Genomic DNA, 20,526 nt, shown 5'->3' with positions numbered 1-20,526 from the left:
CGGTGGTGAGGTTGGCCCAGGATCGAACATTGTTTCGTTCTGCTGTGCATGGAGTCGCTATGAGTCGGTTCCGACTCGATGGCACCTGACAACAACAAAGTCATGTGTCTGCTAAAATGAGTTGTATGACTTTTGGCAAAATCATGTCACCCTCTGTGCCTCAGTTTGCTAAGTCAGGTGACACAAAACAGCAGAGTGATGTGCCCTTATTTCATCTCTCTATACATTACTTTTCTAATCCATAAAATGATGACAATCATAAGACATACCGTAATTCAGTTGTAGGCAAGATTAACTCAGGCATATAAAGTATTAGTCCTGTGTTTGGCACATTGGAACTGTCCAACAAAAAGATGCTAGTATGATGATTATTCTAGATAAGATTTCATATGTAAGAGAAATGAAAGCTGTGGGCTAATGTGCTGCACTGCAATTGGTTTGAGCCGTAAGATCGGCAGTTCAAGCTCACCAGCCATTCCTCATAAACCCTTTACAGGGTCACTATGGGTCAGAACTGAGTCAATGGCACTTAACAACTACAACATGTACACATAGACTTGTACATGAATGCTGACAGTCATAAAAATGGAAAGAGCTCAGGTGTCCTTTAGAGGGAAAATGGTTAAAGAAACTATGGTATATTCATACCACAGGATACTACTCGGCAGTAAAAAGTAGCAAGTTATTGATACACACAATTATTTGGAAACGTCCTGGTGTGGTGCTGTAGGATAAGCCCTAGACTGGTAACCACAAGGTCAGTGGTCCAAACCCTATGTAAGGTTGCTATGAGAACTGACTTGATGGCACTTAATAACAACAACTAGAAAATTATGCTGAGTGACAAAAGGCTGTTCTCAGATCTATAAGGTTCCATTTACATTAAATGGGATTAGGCTGGGGTAGGGATTGGCTGCAACCAGGCATGAGGGATTCTTTTAGGCTGATAGGCGTGTTCTACACCTGGATTATGGTGGCAGTAGTACCGGTGCATACATTTACTAAAACTCATTAAACTGGACACTTACAAATTAGGTAAAAGTTTTGTATCTAAATTAAACCTTAATAAGATGGTTTTGATAAGATTCTCTATCTCCAAACAGGAGCCGTGCAAGTGTAAGCCATTGGACTCCTGTAAATACCAATCCCACAAAAACAGTTTTGAATTCCTCACTTACCGAAGGATGGGCTGCTATGTATCCATGTGCACTTTTATCTGAAAAGTAAGGATAAAGAAGTCAATTGTGATTCAGAAAATAAAGATAAAGTAAGGAGGAGTAAGGAAAAGTAAGGATAAAGAAGTCAATCGTGCTTCATTTAGAGTTCATTCCAAACAATAGCAACAAAACGTTGCATGCCTTTGACCAGAAGGAAACTCTCCAATTTGGCATTAAATAGTTCTGATGACAAACCACAGTTAGTTTTACAATAGCTCACATCATTACAACCTCATTATATTTTCAACAAGTCAATTTACACATTTCAATGAAGGCCTCCAGCGAATCTCATCTATGAACAGGGAGAAATACGGCAATTAAGGCATATTCCTCTCTATTCATGATAGCATGATGCTATACATCTATATAAGGAGCTCTGGTAGCGTAGTGGTTATGAATTGGGCTGCGAACTGCAAGGTCAGCAGTTCAAAACTACCAGCTGTTCTGCGGGAGAAAGATGAGGCATTCTGCTCCCATAAAGATTTATAGCCTCGGAAACCCTGTGCAGGGTCGCTATGGGTTGGAACCAACTCGAAGGCACTTAACAACAACAACATAAATCTATATATCCAGGATTTCTCTCCCTTTCCCTCTTTCCCTCCCTTCCCTGTCTCTCTTCCACCTCATTTCCTTTGTTATTCCACCCTCCCTTCTCCTCTCCCTCTCCATTCAATCTTTCTCAGACCTTCCTCTCTTTCTCAGACTCTTTCTTCCATTCATCTTCTTTTCCTTGGTCTCCTCTTTAATCTCAACATTACAAGTAGAGCATTGAGAAAACAAATGGTAAGTTTTCCTAAACCCAGTAGAGTATAATAATTCAGTTAAGTTCTGACATCAATTGTCAGAATTTCACCTTTGGAGCTGAGAGAGTCGACCAAAGGGTTCAAAAGCAGTGGCTACTTGAGTGAAGAACAATAGACTCTCAGAATCCGAACCACATCAGTGGTTATGTTAAAGTGAGATCTGTTGTTAAGTGCCTTCAAGTCGGTTCCGACTCAGCAACTGAGAAGCCGCTGATGGGTTTGAATCGTGAACCCTGTGGTTAACAGTCCAGTGCTTATCGTACAGTGCCACACCAGGACTCTAAAATGAGATCCAGAAATCCTTTTTGGTGGTTCTGGCCACCAGTGGTTCTAGTGAACTTAGAACATGGTTCTTGATCTACTTTATTTTAAACACTGCTTGATGTGTCATCAGAGTCTATTAGCTATTTTATTCCATGTGGACAACTAAGTTTCCTAAAAACAACTGTCCTCAATGACTTTCTTATGTCTTCACTATTTAATAGAGAAAGTTAAACAACCTTCTGTTTAAGTGAAAATCTCATTTAGCATTTTGAATGGCCCTTTGACATTTGAGGTACTCAAATCAGACATGACTACACTTTTCGCATTGTTCTTATAGAGGCTTCTAACCTGCCCTATACTAATCCATTACCAAGAAGTAGCTATACCTTTCTAGCTGGGTCACTAATGATGGCAGTTCCTACTTTCTTGGTTGTTGTTCTGGCATTCTACTAATTCCAACGCAGAGCAATCCTCTAGGACAGAGTAGAGCCGTCCCCCTTAGGGTTTTGAAGGTTGTGATCCTGATGGGGCACTATAAGCACAGGTCTGCTAATTGTTACATCAGAAATTCAAATCCACCAGCTGCTCTCAGGAAATCCTACACCGGGTAGTTTAACAACAATCCTTCCAGAAGTAGACGGTCATCTCTCTCCACAGAGTGGCTGGTGGGTTCAAACCACCAAACTTTAAACCAAGTGTTCAAACATTGCATCACCAGGGCTCCTTCTTCTTTCTTTGGATGTTAAATAGTAGACTACTGTAGAGATGATCTTTCTCATCAGGCAACACGGTTTTCACATACGTTTTTCCAATCGCTCATTGTACAAATGTGAATGATTTTGTACAATGAGCATATACTTTATACATGAGAAAATAAAGTTGATACTTACAGTTATATGGTTCATTTGATCACTACGATAGCAATACATACATGGCCTCTTTTTTCAGTTTGATTTTTGGGGTCTGATAAAATCATGTGGCAACCTCAAAATTTGTGCTTGGTCATCATAGAGCAAATCAATGAAGCTAAAGAATAACATAAATCTCAAGAGACTGTGGTTTGCTCTATGTACATTTTATCTCATAAAAACACCACTAAACCTAAGCCTCAGTGACCGAGTGCTGCCATGTCCGTGAAAGCAACAACTGTGACTGTTGATTCAAATGGACAACTTCTGCTTCACTGAATAATTTTCTTACTTGGTTCTAACATCAGCCAAGTAAAACAAAACAACTCCAAACATCAACTTAACTAACTCCTAACTCATCTTTCAATTTGCTTAATTTCTAACTCATCTTCCAGTTGGAGCCATTTGGAGAAGAAACAGGAGCTGACTCCAAATGCCTTACAGGAACGTTTGTATCATGAGGTTCTAAGGACTGGAAGATGACTTCTTGGCCTTTGAACACCCTAGACTTCCTCTTACCTCCTGATGTAAAGCTCATGTATTTCTGGTTGTTAACTGTTTCTTTGGAATCATAGAATTTGAGAACATCTAGAACAGCTTGTGGATTCTTCTTCTGTTCCAGTTTGGTTATGTTGGAGGTTTGGAGTAATCGGGCCCATTGCTCAGGAATTCCCTGTGGACAACCAAAGGGAAAGAATGACAGCTCAGAACATTCAGCAGCAGCATTTTCACGTTCCAGTACAGTTCTTCACCAAGAAGCCCATGCTACCTGTAGGATTACACTTGGGAAACTGAAGTTACACTCTAGATTTAAAGTTAGTAACTTAATATGCAATCATTCTCTTCTCTAATCAAAACACATAGGTAAAACTAGGATCCAACTTAAAAAGGGTGGGCAAGGAGTATGACTGTGGTAGGGGGAAAAAAAAAAAAGCACATGAAAATCACCTCCATATCGACTCTGCTCATCCATGAAATGATGTTTACGGCTTAGCTTATTTTTTCTGGTGACTCAGGGCAGACATAGCAAGACTTCTCTAAATTTGTGCACAGCATAGTATCGTGCAGATCAATGAATTTAATATGACTGGTGTAACATCAGCTGTTTCTGGGCAGGTTGCAATCAGAATAGCTTTTGGCATAAAGGGAAGGCCTTACCCTTTGTCAATTTATACTTTGTGGCTACAAAATGTAATTTTGGGGTCTAGAGCTTTATTGAAAAGGGGACTGGGAGGAGGCAAAAATAGAAATGTGGAGGAGCAATAACCACTGAGATGCTAAATTGTAACATTCATGCTGCTTTGGGCATTTTCTCTGCAGCTTTCTCCAGGGCCAGCCCTCCTTCTCCTCTCCTCTTTCCTCCCTTCCCTCCTCCCATTTCATTCATTGGCCACACAGAACCTGGGGACGATGAAAACCATGCCAAAACCTTGTGAGGATTTGCTGTTGTAGCTAAAGTATTTCGAGTGGAGAGGAGGGAATATTTGGAAATCTAGCCAAGGAAAATGGCAAAACTTTCAGAGAGAGCTTAGTTTTGCATTAAGCATTCTTTCCTAGAGGTTCAGCCTAAAGATGTCCCCGTTTCATATTTATCCAACCTCCAAGAGCAACTTGGAGAGAGATTCAGACACACTATTCCTGGAGTGCATCTAGACACAATTTATGTGGCTTTGTCCCATGAAGTCTCGGCAAAACAATGTGTGACGTGGGCCTCCAGAGTTTGGGAATGACAACAAAAAAGTGAGATAAGCCAAGCAACAACTCTACTGCACACACATGAACCTGCTGCTGCAGTGCTATGACATCTGAAAGAAGCACTTTGATGCAAGCTTCTTTTGGGCCTGTGACGCACCTCTGGGAGCTTCCCTGGGCACATCTGTGAGCCATAGAGATCTGGCTGTAATGGACGTAAATAAAGAAAGAAAAGAAAGTTAAAACAGAATGTGGGACAACTTAGAAGGTGGGAAGGAGATGAAACCAATGGGTTTGAATGGGGGAATCCCTTCTAAAGTGGGGCCATTATGAAATAGGGAGGTAGTCACTAAATCAGGGCAGGATGGGCTTACAGGACGACAGATTTCAGAAAACAGAGAAAAACTTTGGCCAGATGCTTCCTCCATAAATACACAATAATAAAAATTACCATTAAATGACTGGAGAAACTACTAAAAGGCAGAAATATGAATTTGGAGGTAAGATGGATGGCATCATGAAAAGTTTTGACGAAAATTTGTAAGTTGGTTTCGTAAGTAGGTGATCACAGGTAGCCAATGGCCATGTGATGAACTTACAAATTTCAGCTCCCAATTCTGGTTAACCAATTCCAGGTTCACATTGGAAGTGTCTATGTAGCTACAATTCCAAAGGTGACTATATATGGCAATGCTGGATTAAACATTTCTTCTCATTGATGTAATTCATTTGTACTTTCTAGCTGAAAGTCATGGCTGGTTTAGAAAAACACTAGATTAAGGATGTTCCCACATAGCCAGACTCTATGCTTGAGTTTCTTAAGTAATTTCGACTAGGGATAGGGGAACTACTTAATTGTAAACCATACTTGACTATCGTCGGTTTTAACATGGCAGTTCCCAAGTCCCACTTTCAACAAAATAAGATCAGATATAAGGTACCAACTTTGTCTAAATAAAAATGTATCTCCAATACTACAAAAACATGCTTTGACTCAGCTGACTGGATTTGGGATGTAGGTCCTTGATTCCTGGCATTTGGGGTTACTCCAAGCACAGTGAAATGACATTTTGACATGCAGTCATCACGCATATGATGCTAAAGCCTTAAGCCAGAAATTTGAACTCAGGAGCCCATGCATGATCCCAGTTCTGATTCTAAGTGCAATTAATAGCATTTGGTTAATACTTTAATGGCCAAAGGAGATATTAAGTTTTACAAAACCAGGTATGCGTTGCACATAACCACTACAGCAGACACCATTGGCATGATCATTACCAAAATCATTAGAATATTTGCACTTCTAAACTTTTGTGATAAATTAATATTCGTGTAATCACTAGACAGCAGGGGGGGAGGGGGGGATATGCTGTCATTTGCAGAAGGATGTCCAGACAACTATACTTACCACATGGCTACATTTGTGGACATAATTGCTTTTTTTTTTTTTTTTTCTTTTTTACATTGAGACAAGTCAGTTAAATCAATGAAACCTGATACTTAAATTTGAATGTTTGCCACAAAGGCAGATAGTCAGAAAGCCATCATGTTACTTCAAATTGAAGTACTAATCCCAAAAGTTAGACAGCTAATGGAAACTTAGGGATTTTGAGCGTCAGAAGCAGGAGCACATAACAATGCCTGACCACGTATACAATAACAACTAGATGTACATCAAGCTGGGGATTTTCAAGTGTAGCCCAGGAGAATGGCAGCATGAGATAACAGGCCAAGCATTTATCTTATCATAAGAAATGACAATTTAGATCACTCATACCATTTTTCCCTCTGAGTGACTTGAAGCGACCGTCACAGGTCTAGAGATCTGGAAAGGGGAGTTCTGAAGTATTTGGGACAAAAATGGTAATATAAAGCTTAAGGACTTATAGTTATTTAATACCCAAAATTTCATCTCCCAACTTAAGTTAATTTTAGTGCCCAAGGGAACCAGATAATATGGGCCAATAAACTATAGGGTAAGTACTGAGCAAAACCACTGTCCAAATATTCAAAATAACAGGACCTTGTAAGACAATTGGACTAGATAATTCAACAAATTGCTCAAAAATCAACCTCAACAACAGCATTAGTCCAAATTAGTAATATGACTTCCCCCAACAAACATTCAATGGTTTAATGTTACTTTGGGTCATTGGGACACAGTTCCAAACCCTATCAACAAGATGACTTTAAAGTTTTATTATCATTTGGCATTTTATAAATTAATTAACATTAGTAAATGTAAACCAGAGCTTAAGATAATAATAATAAAAAAGGTAAAGATTGTATTTAAAAATAAGCAAAAGATAATCAAAATGAAAAAGTTTTTTAGACTCAGAAACTTAGGCTGTGTCTGACTATATAACCAATTGCATCTAAACAGCTGTTTTATTTTAGATTGAAGTTTTGTGGTTTGGAGAGAGGTTTTTATTTTGTTTTTGGTTGGTTGTACTAGATTGTTTTTCAAGAAAATGAAAAGACTGTCCTATTATAGCCTATCCTCTACCCCCTTTGATTAATTCATTGTTTTATTCGACTGTTAAGTGAAAATGTCTGCTGCTTCAGTCAATTGGTGGGGATTCACTCTCCTTCATTTCCAGTCAGAACCCAGAAAGGCACAAACAAAGAGGTAAAGATAGACAGACTGGGTTATAAATTGTCAAATTAGAAAGAGTGGGAAGAATATGGAATGTCAACAATAAAAGGTAAGAGAAATCTAAAAGTCACAGAGAAGTACAGAGAAAACAAAAAGATAAAGTTCTTAAAATAAAAAAGGAAGTTACTGGACAAAATTTTTTTAAGGTTTAAGTGTTTTAGGAAAAGGTTTGTAATTTCACAATTTATGTGGTTTTAAAAATCTAAAATTGTCTAGATTACACCAATTAGTTTTTTCTGGTGGTAATGGTGATGGTAGTGGTGATGGTAGGGTTAAATACTTTCAAAGTATAACTAAAACAAGATTCTCAAAATATAGTAAAGAAAAGAGGCTGGGCTCAAACTCAAGATCATTTGAACAATGTCTCTGACTTGGAGGACGAAACTGGGTAAAGGTAGTACTACTACTTCAACTGTATCAATATCAGTATGTTTTAACATTCTCTTCCATTTGCTACTGAGAACACACAACTCATACCACTTATAGGGCCAGGGTATTTAGTCTGTTTCCATTTAATTCTCTTAGTGTTTATTTCCAGAATTGGAAAACAAACTTAAATCATTTGGTTGTCAACTCAGTCATATGGTTTGCTTCTCTAAATGAAATTCATTGCTCATTCTTTTTCACGTAATCATATGATGCAATCTAGTCACTAACCATCATGTTATGAAACAGGAAATTGTACTATTTAATTTCTAAATTTCTTTCTGGATTAACCACCCAAGAATTGATAGTGATGATTCTATCAATAATATTTTTTTAACTAAATGCATGCAATATTACTCATTATTTCAGAATACACATTTTGATTGAATTCCTTACTAGTATGGAAAAGGTAGTTGATCTTCCTGGGGACATGTTTCTAGCCACATCTTTTCCTTCACCCATCTAAAAAAAAGATGCCAGATCTTAAAAAAAAAAAAAAAAAAAGTATAAAATGTCATAGATCTGAGATCTTGTGCTACTTGAGCACTACAAACATCCAAAGAAAGGCTGGTTCTATTGCTACGATTTGTCCAGAGAATTTTTTTTTTCCTTTAACTTTTTATTGTACTTTGGGTGAAAGTTTACCGAGCATATTGATTTTCCAGTCAACAAGTCATACACATTTTGATATGAGACACTAATTGCAATCCCCACAATGTAACATCACTCTTCCCACTTACCCCCTGTGTTAACTAGTTCCATGCATCCTTCTCTCCTATACCCACCTCCTGCCTGTGAGCTTTATCCTTGAGCAGGTGCTGCCCTTTTGAGCTCTTAAAGGTGGCATTCCGCCCTGATGTTATTCTTCCTATTTACTGTTGGGCTGAAAGTTGTGCCACAAGGATGAGTTTGGTTCCAGGCTTGCTTGAAAGATGTCTAAGGGTCACAGTCTCAGGGGTTCCACCCCAAACTGGTCAAACCAGTAAACTTAGTCTTTATTGTGATTTTAAGTTTTGTCCACATTTTTCTCTCACTCTGTTCAGAATCTGCTATTATGTTCCCTTAAACAGAGTTCAGCAGTGGTAGCTGAGCACCATTTAGTTTTTCTTGTCCTAGGGAGACTGGGGGGTTCATGTGGTCTATAACTACTTTGAACTCATTGTTTCAATGTGTCTTTGATTTTCTTCACTCTTCTTTATAGTGCCAGACTGATAGTTATACTCACAAGCTTTTAAGAAGCCAGTAGCGATTCACCAAAGTAACATAAAGAACATAGTCTTTGTGAGCTGTTATACCAATTGACCTTGGTGTTCCCTGAGACTATGGTCCTGAGCTCCCCAGTCCAGCAACCCATTCCCCTCAAGGTACTTGGTTATGGCTAAGAAGTTTTCATAACTTTGCTACCAGTATGTTCTACTATACTCATGGATATTCTTGCAGCAAATATAAATACAAAAGAACTTCAAAATATTTGTGGCAAAATGGAAATTAAAGATCATGGAAGTTTTCCTCAAACATTTTGAAGTACCCTTGTACATAAGTAGAAATATCCTCTGTCAAATCTATATATGTTTATTGGTATAGACCTAATCACATTCTCATTTCTATTCATCCTATGTGTCTATCTATGTATATACTAGTAGATTCCTATTATTATCTGTTTCTAAGATTGTGCATGTGATAATATTTGCCTCTTTTGCTTTTAAATCTTGTGCTCACCCTAGTGATTACCTTTGCCCTGATTATTTATGCTGAATATTTTTTTTAATTGCATATTGTCTTTCCCTTTACCTAAATTAATATGTTTCTACCGTCTACACTTCCTTCTGTGTGATTTACCCTCCCTTCTCCTCATATCTTGGTAAACTTCAAAGAATGTTTCTTTCTATGGGAAAATCTTTTATTGATTTTTATAGTAGTGGTCTCATATAGATATAGCAAAAATAAAACAAACCAGAGACATGGATTTGTAAATGGTTAACAACAAGGCAAAAAGAGAGGAAAAAATGGTGTAGTCACATAACTTCCAAATGGAAAGGAAGTCAAGTTAATATCAAGAAAGTATGGACTGTTAAAAATTTGTATGATAATAACAAATTACAGGATAATCTAAAAGAAAATTAATAAATCTCACAGAAGTAAAAAAGAAGAAAATCATACAGATTGATTAAAAATTAAAACAGCAGCAGCAAGGGACATGATGAAAAAAAAAAATCCATGAACAAAATGAACTCAACATAAATATATATGGAACAACAAAATCGTCAGCACTACGAAAGGAAAGGAAAAAAACAAACCCCACAGCAATAAGGACAGCAATATATTGATACTTACTGATCATTATACTGCATGTAATAAATTACATGCACTAGTTAAGAGACAAAGAGTAGCAGAATGCATAAAAATACATGATCCCAAGAACACCCACACTTACAGAGAATACCCACTTGACCTGACTTCAATAACTGGATGATCAGAGCTCAACCAGAAGAAGAAAGAAGAGGAAAAAAGAGTAATTTGGTACAATTTGATGAACTTGACCTACACCTATGGATGCAGTTGCTCAAAAGAGGGAACAAACCCTTACAGCAAGAATCATTCCCACCCCCTCCACACACAGAGTAGACAGGGATGGGCAACTTGGACATTGGCTACCCAAAATAGGGAGGGGGGGAACTACAAAGGCAAGAAGTGACTGGCTTACAATCTTTCAAGAAGGAACCTAGAGCCAGGGGGCCTGGAGGAAGGCAGAATCTCCAGTGAGTAGTATCCAATCTGTCTAGGCGAAGCTGATGAAATGAAATGCAGATGGGTCTCTTGAGATACAATAGTGAATAATTGTTATCAGGACTGATTGTGAGGGTTGGAAATGTAAAGGTAGACGTTTTATAGCAAGGAAGGGAGTGATTAACTTTCCAGTCTGGGAGTGGAGGTCCCTAGGACCATCAACGGAGAAGAGCCGAGAGCGGGACCCTACCCAGAGAAGCAGTGATGCCTGAGATGGAGGCAGAGACGATGACGTGGAGCGATGGAGCAGCTGGGGACTTTAGATCCAGAGAGGGAGAGCGATTGTGTGCTGAAGACTGGAGGAGGGTGGGAGTGTAGGGGACAGGCTTGCAGGGTATATACCCTTTGGTTGGTTGATGATGCATGGAGGGGATTGTAACCATGGCAATGAAATGATATACAATAGCATGAATGTAAAATTAATGTTCTCCCATGTAAAATATCATATAATTCACAATAAAACATTAAAAAAAAGAATACATGATCCATCCATATGCGGTCTACAACCTATACATCTTAGATACAAAGAAAAATACACTAAACATCAAAGAATGGAAAATATATCAAGCAAATGACACTCAAAGAAGAGCAGGAATGGCAATATTATTTTCTGAAACAACAGATTTTTAAGGTAAAAACCAGTATAGAGACAATTAATTTCATTATATAATGGATAAAGGTTCAATTGAACAAGAGGACATAGCCTCATAAATATCTATGCACCCAATGAAGAAACTCCTAAAATACATAAATCAAACATTAACAGAACTGAAGAAAGAAATAAACAGTAGAAGACTTTAACACACCACTACTGATGACAGAACTAGAAAGAAACTCAACAAAGAAACAGAAGAAGTAAAGAATGCAATCAAGAGTTTTACCTCACAGACATATACAGAATACCCAACAACAGCACACATACATGTTTTAACAGTGCACATGTAACATTCTCTAGTATAGTACATGTTAGGTCACAAAACAAGCCTCAATAAATTTTAAAAATATCAAATTACTATAAAACATCTGCTCAGATCACAATACTATAAAATTAGAAATCAGTAACAAGAAGATCAAGGGGAAAAAATAAAAAACACAGAAAATGAATAACATCCAGCTTAAAAATTATCGAGTAGTAAAAGAAATTTTAAAAATCAAAGAAAAAAGAATTCCTTGAATTACATGAGAATGAAAACACAATATGCCCAAATCTTTGGGACATAGCAAAAAACAGCGTTCACAGGAGAATGTACAGAAATAAATGCACACATCAAGAAAGAAGAAAGAGCCAAAATCAACATCTTCAACAATTAGAGAAATAATGGTAAAAAACAAAACAATACACAAAGCCTACAGTCAACAGAGAAAGGAATTAATATTCAAGTGAAATAAATAGAACAGAAAACAGAAGCAATAGAAAGGATCAACAAGACTAGAATTTGGCTCTTCAAAAGAGTTAATTTAATTCTAGCTAATTTATCATAGGAAAAGAAAGAAAACATGTAAATAGAACAAATAAGGCATGAAATTATTAATGTCACAACAGAACAAACTAAAATAAAAAGGGTAGTAACAGATTACCATGACGGTATTCCAACAAATTTGAAAACATAGAAAAAATGAACAAATTTGTAGAAACACACTACATACCCAACTACTCAAACTAACACATTTTGAGGCAGAAAATTTGAGCAGACCCATCACAAAAGAAGAAATTGAACAGATCATAAATAAAAAACTAACAAAATTTGTCTTGGCCCAGGTGGCTTTACTGGTGAATTTTACCAAACATTCAGAAAAAAGCTGACACCAATTATACTCAAATGATTCCAGAACACAGAGAAAAATGGAATTGCCTCAAACTCATTATATGAATCAAGCATAATAACCCTGATACCATAATCAGGCAAAGACACCACTAATAGATAAAATAGAGACCAGTATCCTTTCATGAACATAGATGCTATAAATCTCAATAATAGCCCAGCTCGCAGAATCCAACAACATACCACATCATGACCAAGTAGGATTCATACTAAGTATGCAAGGATGGCCAACATTAGTAAAATGATCAATAGAATCCACCACATAAATAAAACAAAGGAAAAGAACCACACAATCATAAATATTGATGCAAAAAAAAAGCAAAAGACAGTCAACAAAATCCAACACCCTTTCTTGATGAAAATGCTCAGCAAAATAAGAATAGCAGGGAAATTCCACCAAACATTATTCTCAATGTATCCATTGAGACTGAAAGATCCTTTGTGTACAGGAATCAGCCAAGGATGCCCTATTCAATATTGTATTGGAAGTCATAGCAAGGGCAGTATGACAAGAAAGGGAAATAGAAGGCATCCAAATTAGCAAAGAAGTAAAACTATCTCTGTTTACACGTATGACCCTATATACAGAAAATCCCAGAGATTCAACAAGGAAACTACTGAAACTAATAGAAGGATTCAGTAGAGTGGCAAAGTACAAAGAAGATCAATATATAGAATTTAGTCTAATTTGCAGTACACCAACAAAGAAACTCTTAAAAAGAAATCAGGAAAACAACACAATTAGCAATAGCTATCCAAAAAAGGAGCTCTGGTAGCACAGTGGTTATGAATCATGCTGCAGACCACAAGGTCAGCCGTTCAAAACTACCAGCTGTTCTGCAGGAAAAAGATGAGGCTTTCTGCTCCCAAAAAGATATACAGCCTCGGAAACCCTATACAGGGTCGCTATGAGTTGGAAACGACTCCACGGCACATAACAACAACATCCAAAAAATGAAGTACTTAGGAATAAATATAACTAAAGGAAACAAATGGCTTACAAAGAAAACTACAGAACACCACTGCAAGAAACCAAAAGAGACCTACATAAATGGAAGAACATACCATGCTCATGGATAGAAAGACTTAATATTGTGAAAATGTCAATATTACTGAAAGTGATTTACAGATAGATATAAGGCAATCTCAACTGAGATTCCATCGTCATTCTTTAAAGAGATGGAAAAGCTAATCACCAACTTGATATGAAAAGAAGAAAGATTACAGATAAGCAAAGCACTACTAACGAAGAAAAGAACCCTGTTAGCGTAGTGGTTTATGAGGTGGGATACTAATAGCAAGGTCAATAGTTCATATCTACCAGTCATTCCACGGGAGAAAGATGAGGCTTTCTGCGCCTATAAAAGTTTATAGCCTTGGAAAACCTATACAGGGTCGCTATGAGTCAGAACTAACTCAATGGCACACTACCACCACCACTCTAAGAAGAACAAAGTAGTAAGTCTCATATTCTCTGATCTCATAAACCTACTATGTAACCATAGTAGTCAAAATAGCCTAGTATTGGTACAACAGACACATAGATCAATGAACAGTATTGAGAACCCAGAAGGAAATCCATCCACTTACGAACAGCTCATCATTGACAAAGGGCTGAAACCCATTATATTGGGAAAAGCCAGTTCCTTTAACAAACGGTGCTGACAAAATTGAATACCCATTTACATAAAAATGAAACAGAAATTCACATCTGGCTTTCTCCTCCAGTAAAGATTTACAGCCTCGGAAACCCTGGGCAGGGTCACTATGAGTCGGAACCGACTGCACAGTACTTAACACAACAACCATAAGCAAAACTAAAAGCCTAAAACCTAAAGTCATAAACATAATTAAAGGAAAAATAGGTGCAAACGTAGGGACCCTAATACATGGCACAAACACACTATCAAACACAACTAAAATGGCATGAAGACAAACTAGACAACGGGGACCACAAGGTTAGCAGTTCAAACACACCAATCATTTGTCAGAAACCTTATACAGGGTCGCTATGTGTCAGAACGGAGTCGAAAACACTTAGCAACAACATGCATCAAAGGACTTCACCAAAAGAATAAAAAGAGAACCTACACACTGGGAAAAAACTTCTTGGCAATGAAATATTAGACAAGGGACTAATCTCTAAAATTTATAGAAAACATAAACACCTCTACAACAAAAGCCAAACAACCTATTTTTAAAAAATGGGCAGAGACCATGAACAGCTATTTCACTAAAGAAGGCATTCAGGCAGCCAACAAACACAGGAAGAAATGCTCATGATTATTAGACATTAGAAGGGTGCAAATAAAAACAAGGAGATACCTCACTCCAGCATTAATAACTAAGTTGAAAAAAAAAATCAAATACATAAAAACACAAAACAAGAGATGTTGGCAAGGGTGTTGAGATACTGGAATCTTCATACACTGCTGGTGGGATTGTAAAATATTGTGACCACTGTGGAAAACGATATGTTGCTTCCTTAAAATGTTGGCAATGTAAATATCATTAATATCCATTGCTAAGGATATATCCTAGATAATTAAGAGCCATGACGGGAGCATACAGTCCCATGTTCATAGCAGTATTATTCATAATAGTAAAAAGATGGAAACCACCTACGTGTCCATCAAAGGTTGGATAAACAAACTATGCCACATACACATAATATAATACTACATAATGTTAAAGAATAACAATGGATCTGTGAAACACCTCATATAATGGGTTACCCTGGAGGACTTTATGCTGAGTGAAAATACTCAATCACAAAGGATAAATAGTGTATGAGACCACTACTATAAAATTTTAATAGAACTTTTATTGGTATTTATTGTAGATTTGTCATATATCAGCACATAACTACTAAAGCATAAACATGATATCTATGAATATTTCTTCCTGAAACACATCATTTATGGTTTTGAATGTCTACAAAATATACCCATTAATGATCCAAAAATAAGCTATGCTCATAAAATCAAATGGAAGAATAGGCCAATTTTGCAATAATTTTGGTTAGTGTGGTTAGCTGATCTGGGCAATATAAAGCCTGAATTATTCAGACGGATTGCCCTTACTGGAAAAAATGAGTAGATGAATGTCTTACTCACTTCAAACTATGAAGAATGGGCTCAAGCAGACTTCATTTCCAATGCCATGGTAACGCAATATTTTCAACCAAGTTGAAGACTAGTTATACAGTAACCAGATGTTTTACTAAGATACACAAAATAATTTTGCCAATTTTATTGCCACCCTCTATTTCCATTTGTGACTATCTAGGCAAAGTTCATCCTACTTGAAAATCATCATAACCATCAGGTCTGGCATTTTAGGATGTGGCAATCCATGCTTGAAACCAATTTTCACAAAAGGAATTTTTTTATGGCTTACAAAAACAAAATAAGGAGCTTACTTACAGTGAATTCCCCGGTGACAGCATCAAACCCCACATGAATCGTATGCTCAAAGTCTGAAGGAAGAGAAATCTCTGGGCGCTCTTTCTCTTTCTTCTTATTGGCTAAAGGCAAAATGTTAACATGTATTTGTTTGGGGCATAGTTTTGGCATCCATAAATTGTACAATTAGGTTTATCAAAGCAATTACAACATTGAAAGACAAATCAATTCCAATACAATTTTATTAGTATTAAATGCAGAAATTATAAATTTTCATGGCAGAAGTGGCAAAACACATGTCCAATAACTTTTAAAATTTCCAAAATCGAATTCAAATGAAACCTTCAATCAAACTGATTTATGTCCTTTATCAATATAATGGTGTAAACACTGAGTATTTAAGTACATTGTATTTAACTGGTTTTGTTGGCTCAATTACCATTTACCAACACAGAAACTGATTACACTCAATTTAAGCTCAGGCTTACTATTAGACAAGAATGGTGGTACTGTGTGTCATCGAGTCATTTCTGACTCATAGCGACCCTGTATAGGGTTTCTAAAAGAGGCTGGTGGGTTTGAACTGCTGACTTTGCTGTTAACATTTCAGTGCTGATCCTACAGCACCACACCAGGGCTTGAATATCAACTAGAATTTTTTTGCTTTAAATATTTACTTTATCATGCATGTTGTAATAGACTCTTGGTCTTCTTTCAACATGGATACTATGGCAAATCAGTAATGTACTAATCCTTTTCACTAAAAACAGTTTTAACCATGTCCCATCTAACTTTTTTTTTTTTAAGTAAAAATGTACAAATTCCTGTTTTTGTTTTTGTTTTTGTTTTTCTGAATTAATTTAGTTCTAAGAAACCCAAACCAGTTCCCCAGTTTGGTCTTTCTAGTATGTAAGCCATTTTTCCAATCCCCTCATATTAGCCATTGTCTTACTCAATTAGCAGATTTTTCATAGAAACATGATATGAATAAAAATATCAATACTTAAGGCAAAGCCTTTAAAATACAGCCACTAAAGAAATTAAGTTGGGAAATATAATGAATTTAGTCTACTGGAAATGCATCCCAGAAAGAAGTTATTGTGGAAACATTCAGAAACAGCATCAGCAGATTTGAGCACACATGTCTGATATGGCTGCATTTGTATTTAGTAGCAGAAATACAGAGATTCCAGTAAGGAAAGAATATAAAAGATTAGGAAAGAAAGATGGATGAGGTTAACAAGGGCCACTTAAAGTTTGGCTTGGTCACAGAACACATGTTTAAAATACATCTATGCCATCTAATTTAATCTCAGCATACAACCCATTTATATAGTGAGACTATAAATATTAACCTAACTGGACAGTAAAATTTAGAGCTTTCTGTTGTTACTCTTATGTTCCCTGCATATTCATGGACCATGTTATTGTTGTTACATACCATCGAGTCAGCACCGACTCATAGCGACCTTATGCACAGCAGAACGAAGCAATGTCTGATCCTGGGCCAACTTCACTACTGTTGCCACACTTGAGTCCATCGATGCTGCTACCTGGTCAATCCATCTCGTTGGAGGTCTTCATGGACCATAGCTACTATTTAATTATTCAACTCAATTGCCATTTTCCCTTATTTGTAAATGGAAATGGAACAATTCTCTTTATGCTTGCTTTTTGTTCTTGCCACTTCAGTAAATATGCCATAGTCGTAACTCCTGCAATCTTATTCTTATTTTTGCCTCTTTCCCAATCTCTCATCATGTTGGACATGGCTAAGCACTCTTCCCACTTCCTTGACATCATCTGATTCTCCACCACTCTCATTGGCATTTCTTTCAGTTTTTCACCTTTAGCAATCCTTTCTCTCCACTCTTGGACTGAACCACTTTTACATACTAACTCATGTTAGATAATTCCCTAATTTGTGATTGGCAGAAGTGGATCCAAATTTTTATGGGTGTGCAGATGCTATATAATTTGGGAAGGGGCTCCATTTAAGTAAAAATATTACAAAATTATAAATAAAACAAATGCTAGGGCTCTTCCCTAAAACACTGAAAGACTCCAATGCAAGTGAGGACCTCTAACGAGGAAGCTTCATAAGAAATCTACTCTTGGTGGAAGTAACCATTGTGGGATCAAAACCACTCGGAAAATTTTAAGAAAGCTGTGGAACCTCTGCCCATGAAAATGCATTGTAGATAAATACACAATTTTGAATAGAAGTTCTCAACTTGCATTTATGACCTCTCTTTCAGGGAAACTAATAAACTCTCTCATTCTCTAATAGCACCAGTTCCACATTTGGAACATACTTAGATCTAAATACTCCATTTGGGATCAGCAGTCCCTGGAGAAGGATGTCATGTTGGGTAAGGTGGAGGGTCAGAGAAAAAGAGGAAGACCCCCAGCTAGATGGATTGGCAAAGTGGCAGCATCAATGGGCTTAAGCGTGGCCAACAGTAGTCAGGGTGGCCCAGGACCAGGCAGTGTTTCGCTCTGCTGTGCATAGGGTCACTATAAGTCGTCACCAACTCGATGGCACCTAACAACAACAATGCTGGCACAATGGTACCTACCTAGAAGACCACACAACTGCCAGTTCCCTTGCCAGCCTAATCATGCCATTTCCTTTACTCAGGGCTAAGTGTAATAGGCAATCACTAGTGTGATACTGTAGGATAAGCACTGGAATGCTAACCACAAAGTTGGTGGTTCAAACCCACCATCCACTCCTCAGAAACCCTCTACAGGGTCACTATGCATTGGGACTGACTCAACAACACTTAACAGTAACAATGGAACATTCACTACGTGCAAAGTGATTCTAGAGTTAACGCATTTAATCTCCACAGCAATCTTATAAAGTAAGCTTTATATACGTTATGTGATAGATGAGGAACGTGAGACACAGAAATGTTAAACATGCCCAGGGTTACACAGTTGGCAAGGGTCAGAGTCAGGATTTGAACCCAGATCCCTATTGTATCTTCAGAGCCTAAGTTTTTAAAAACTACTCAAGTGTCATTTAAAAACCAAAAAAAAAACAAAAACTCAACAGATTAGACCAAGCCTTCAGTGAAATGTTTGTGACTGAATAGATCATAGAAGACAATTATTGTATTTTCTTATTCTGGAGCAAAACTAAAATATTTGTATCTCCCCAGAAAATGTAAGCATTAATTCTGTGCATTAAGATTCAGCTTAAAACATACATTTTAAGCATTTTAAGCTGATAAGGCTCAATTTAATAAACTCTGGGCTGAAGTCCAAGGGTCACATTGTTGTTGTTGTTAAGTGCCATCGAGTCGGGTCCGACCCATAGCGACCCTGTACAGGGTTTCCGAGGGTGTAAATCTTTACGGGAGTAGAAAGCCTCATCTTTCTCCCGCGGAGCGGCTGGTAGTTTCGAACCGCTGACCTTAAGGTTCGCAGCCCGATTCGTAACCACTACGCTACCAGAGCTCTCTTAAGGGTCACATTATAAGCATATAATCTACATTGTATTGGAACCTGAAACAAAGGCTTCAAATTGCTGAATGGACCATAAACTGTAAATAGCATCTAACCTTGGGACCCAGAGTGTGCAGGAGTTCTGGTTGTAACTTGTTAAGTGCCGGCTAGTAAGTTCCAACTCATAGCCACCCTGTATAGGGTTTCTGAGGAGCAGCTGGTGAGTTTGAACTCCAAACTTGCTGTTAGCCGTCCAGTGCTTATCCTATAACCTGGCTGTAACTTCTTGTGGTTAAGTGCCACGAGCCAGTTCCAATTCATAGCGACCCTGTATAGGGTTTCCAAAGAGCAGCTGGTGGGTTTGAACTGCCAATCTTGTGGTTTGCAGGCCAGTGCTGATCCTACAGCACAACACCAGGAGTCTTGTATAAGCTAGCTATTTTGAATCTCCATTCTATTACCTTTTTCACAAAGGAAAAGCCCCTCTCGTTGCCCATCATCTACACTGCCATTCCCCAATATACTGTGCTTCCTAGAATGGATACAACTTGTCCAATATAAAATCATTCCCCTCAATCCTCAAACCCATCATATTAAACGCTCTCTTCAGTTCTTGCCTTCGGTTCTTGAACCTCAATATGCATCACTCCCATTTGGGACAGTTAAAAAGATGCTAGAACTTCACTCTTACAGATTTGGATCACTTAGTCTTGGCTAAGCCCATAATCTTTATTTTCTAAAACTCCTTGGGTATTTCAATGATGTAGTCAGGGTTGAGAATAGTTTTAAACTCTATCATCCAGTGAGAATACTGCTTTCCAGCATAATCCTGATTGAGGCTGCTCATTCTTCCCTATCTCAACTCTTCTAGGACTGGGAGAATGGGGACAGGCAGAGTCTGCTACTTTTTCCTCCAAATTATTGACTTGAGATCAGTGTTTAGCACTTGTCTATAAAATCCCGTACTTTAAGGTTAGTGCCATTTAGCACTCTGAGCCAGGTAGGCCTCCTCTTCGTTGAGCACTCTGGCTCCAAGTCTTTCTTCCTATGCTGAAGGTTTGCATCACTCAGTGAAATCCAAATATATAAATAG

General features: G+C 37.5%; 1 protein-coding gene across 4 annotated transcripts in view; it reads right to left on the bottom strand.

Moving 5' to 3' along the window:
- The window catches only part of PAK3 (p21 protein (Cdc42/Rac)-activated kinase 3), a 384,476-nt gene that overhangs the window by 80,333 nt on the left and 283,617 nt on the right, over positions 1 to 20,526 (bottom strand). Inside the window, exons 2-6 of one of the 4 annotated variants that reach the window (XM_006873245.1) lie at positions 16,002 to 16,102; positions 6,662 to 6,724; positions 5,045 to 5,089; positions 3,712 to 3,865; positions 1,179 to 1,216 (exon numbers count right to left, since the gene is read on the bottom strand). In XM_006873245.1, coding sequence (XP_006873307.1) covers positions 1,179 to 1,216; positions 3,712 to 3,865; positions 5,045 to 5,089; positions 6,662 to 6,724; positions 16,002 to 16,102 — 401 coding nt within the window. The remainder of the gene's footprint in view (positions 1 to 1,178; positions 1,217 to 3,711; positions 3,866 to 5,044; positions 5,090 to 6,661; positions 6,725 to 16,001; positions 16,103 to 20,526) is intronic. The other 3 variants (XM_006873246.1, XM_006873247.1, XM_006873248.1) reach the window with 3 other exon arrangements.

The sequence above is a fragment of the Chrysochloris asiatica genome, unplaced genomic scaffold, assembly GCF_000296735.1.
Source record: "Chrysochloris asiatica unplaced genomic scaffold, ChrAsi1.0 scaffold00231, whole genome shotgun sequence".
NCBI classification, from domain to species: Eukaryota; Metazoa; Chordata; class Mammalia; order Afrosoricida; family Chrysochloridae; genus Chrysochloris; species Chrysochloris asiatica.
The sequence above is the reverse complement of the archived record's forward strand: the minus strand, read 5'-3'. Positions and strand labels throughout refer to the sequence as shown.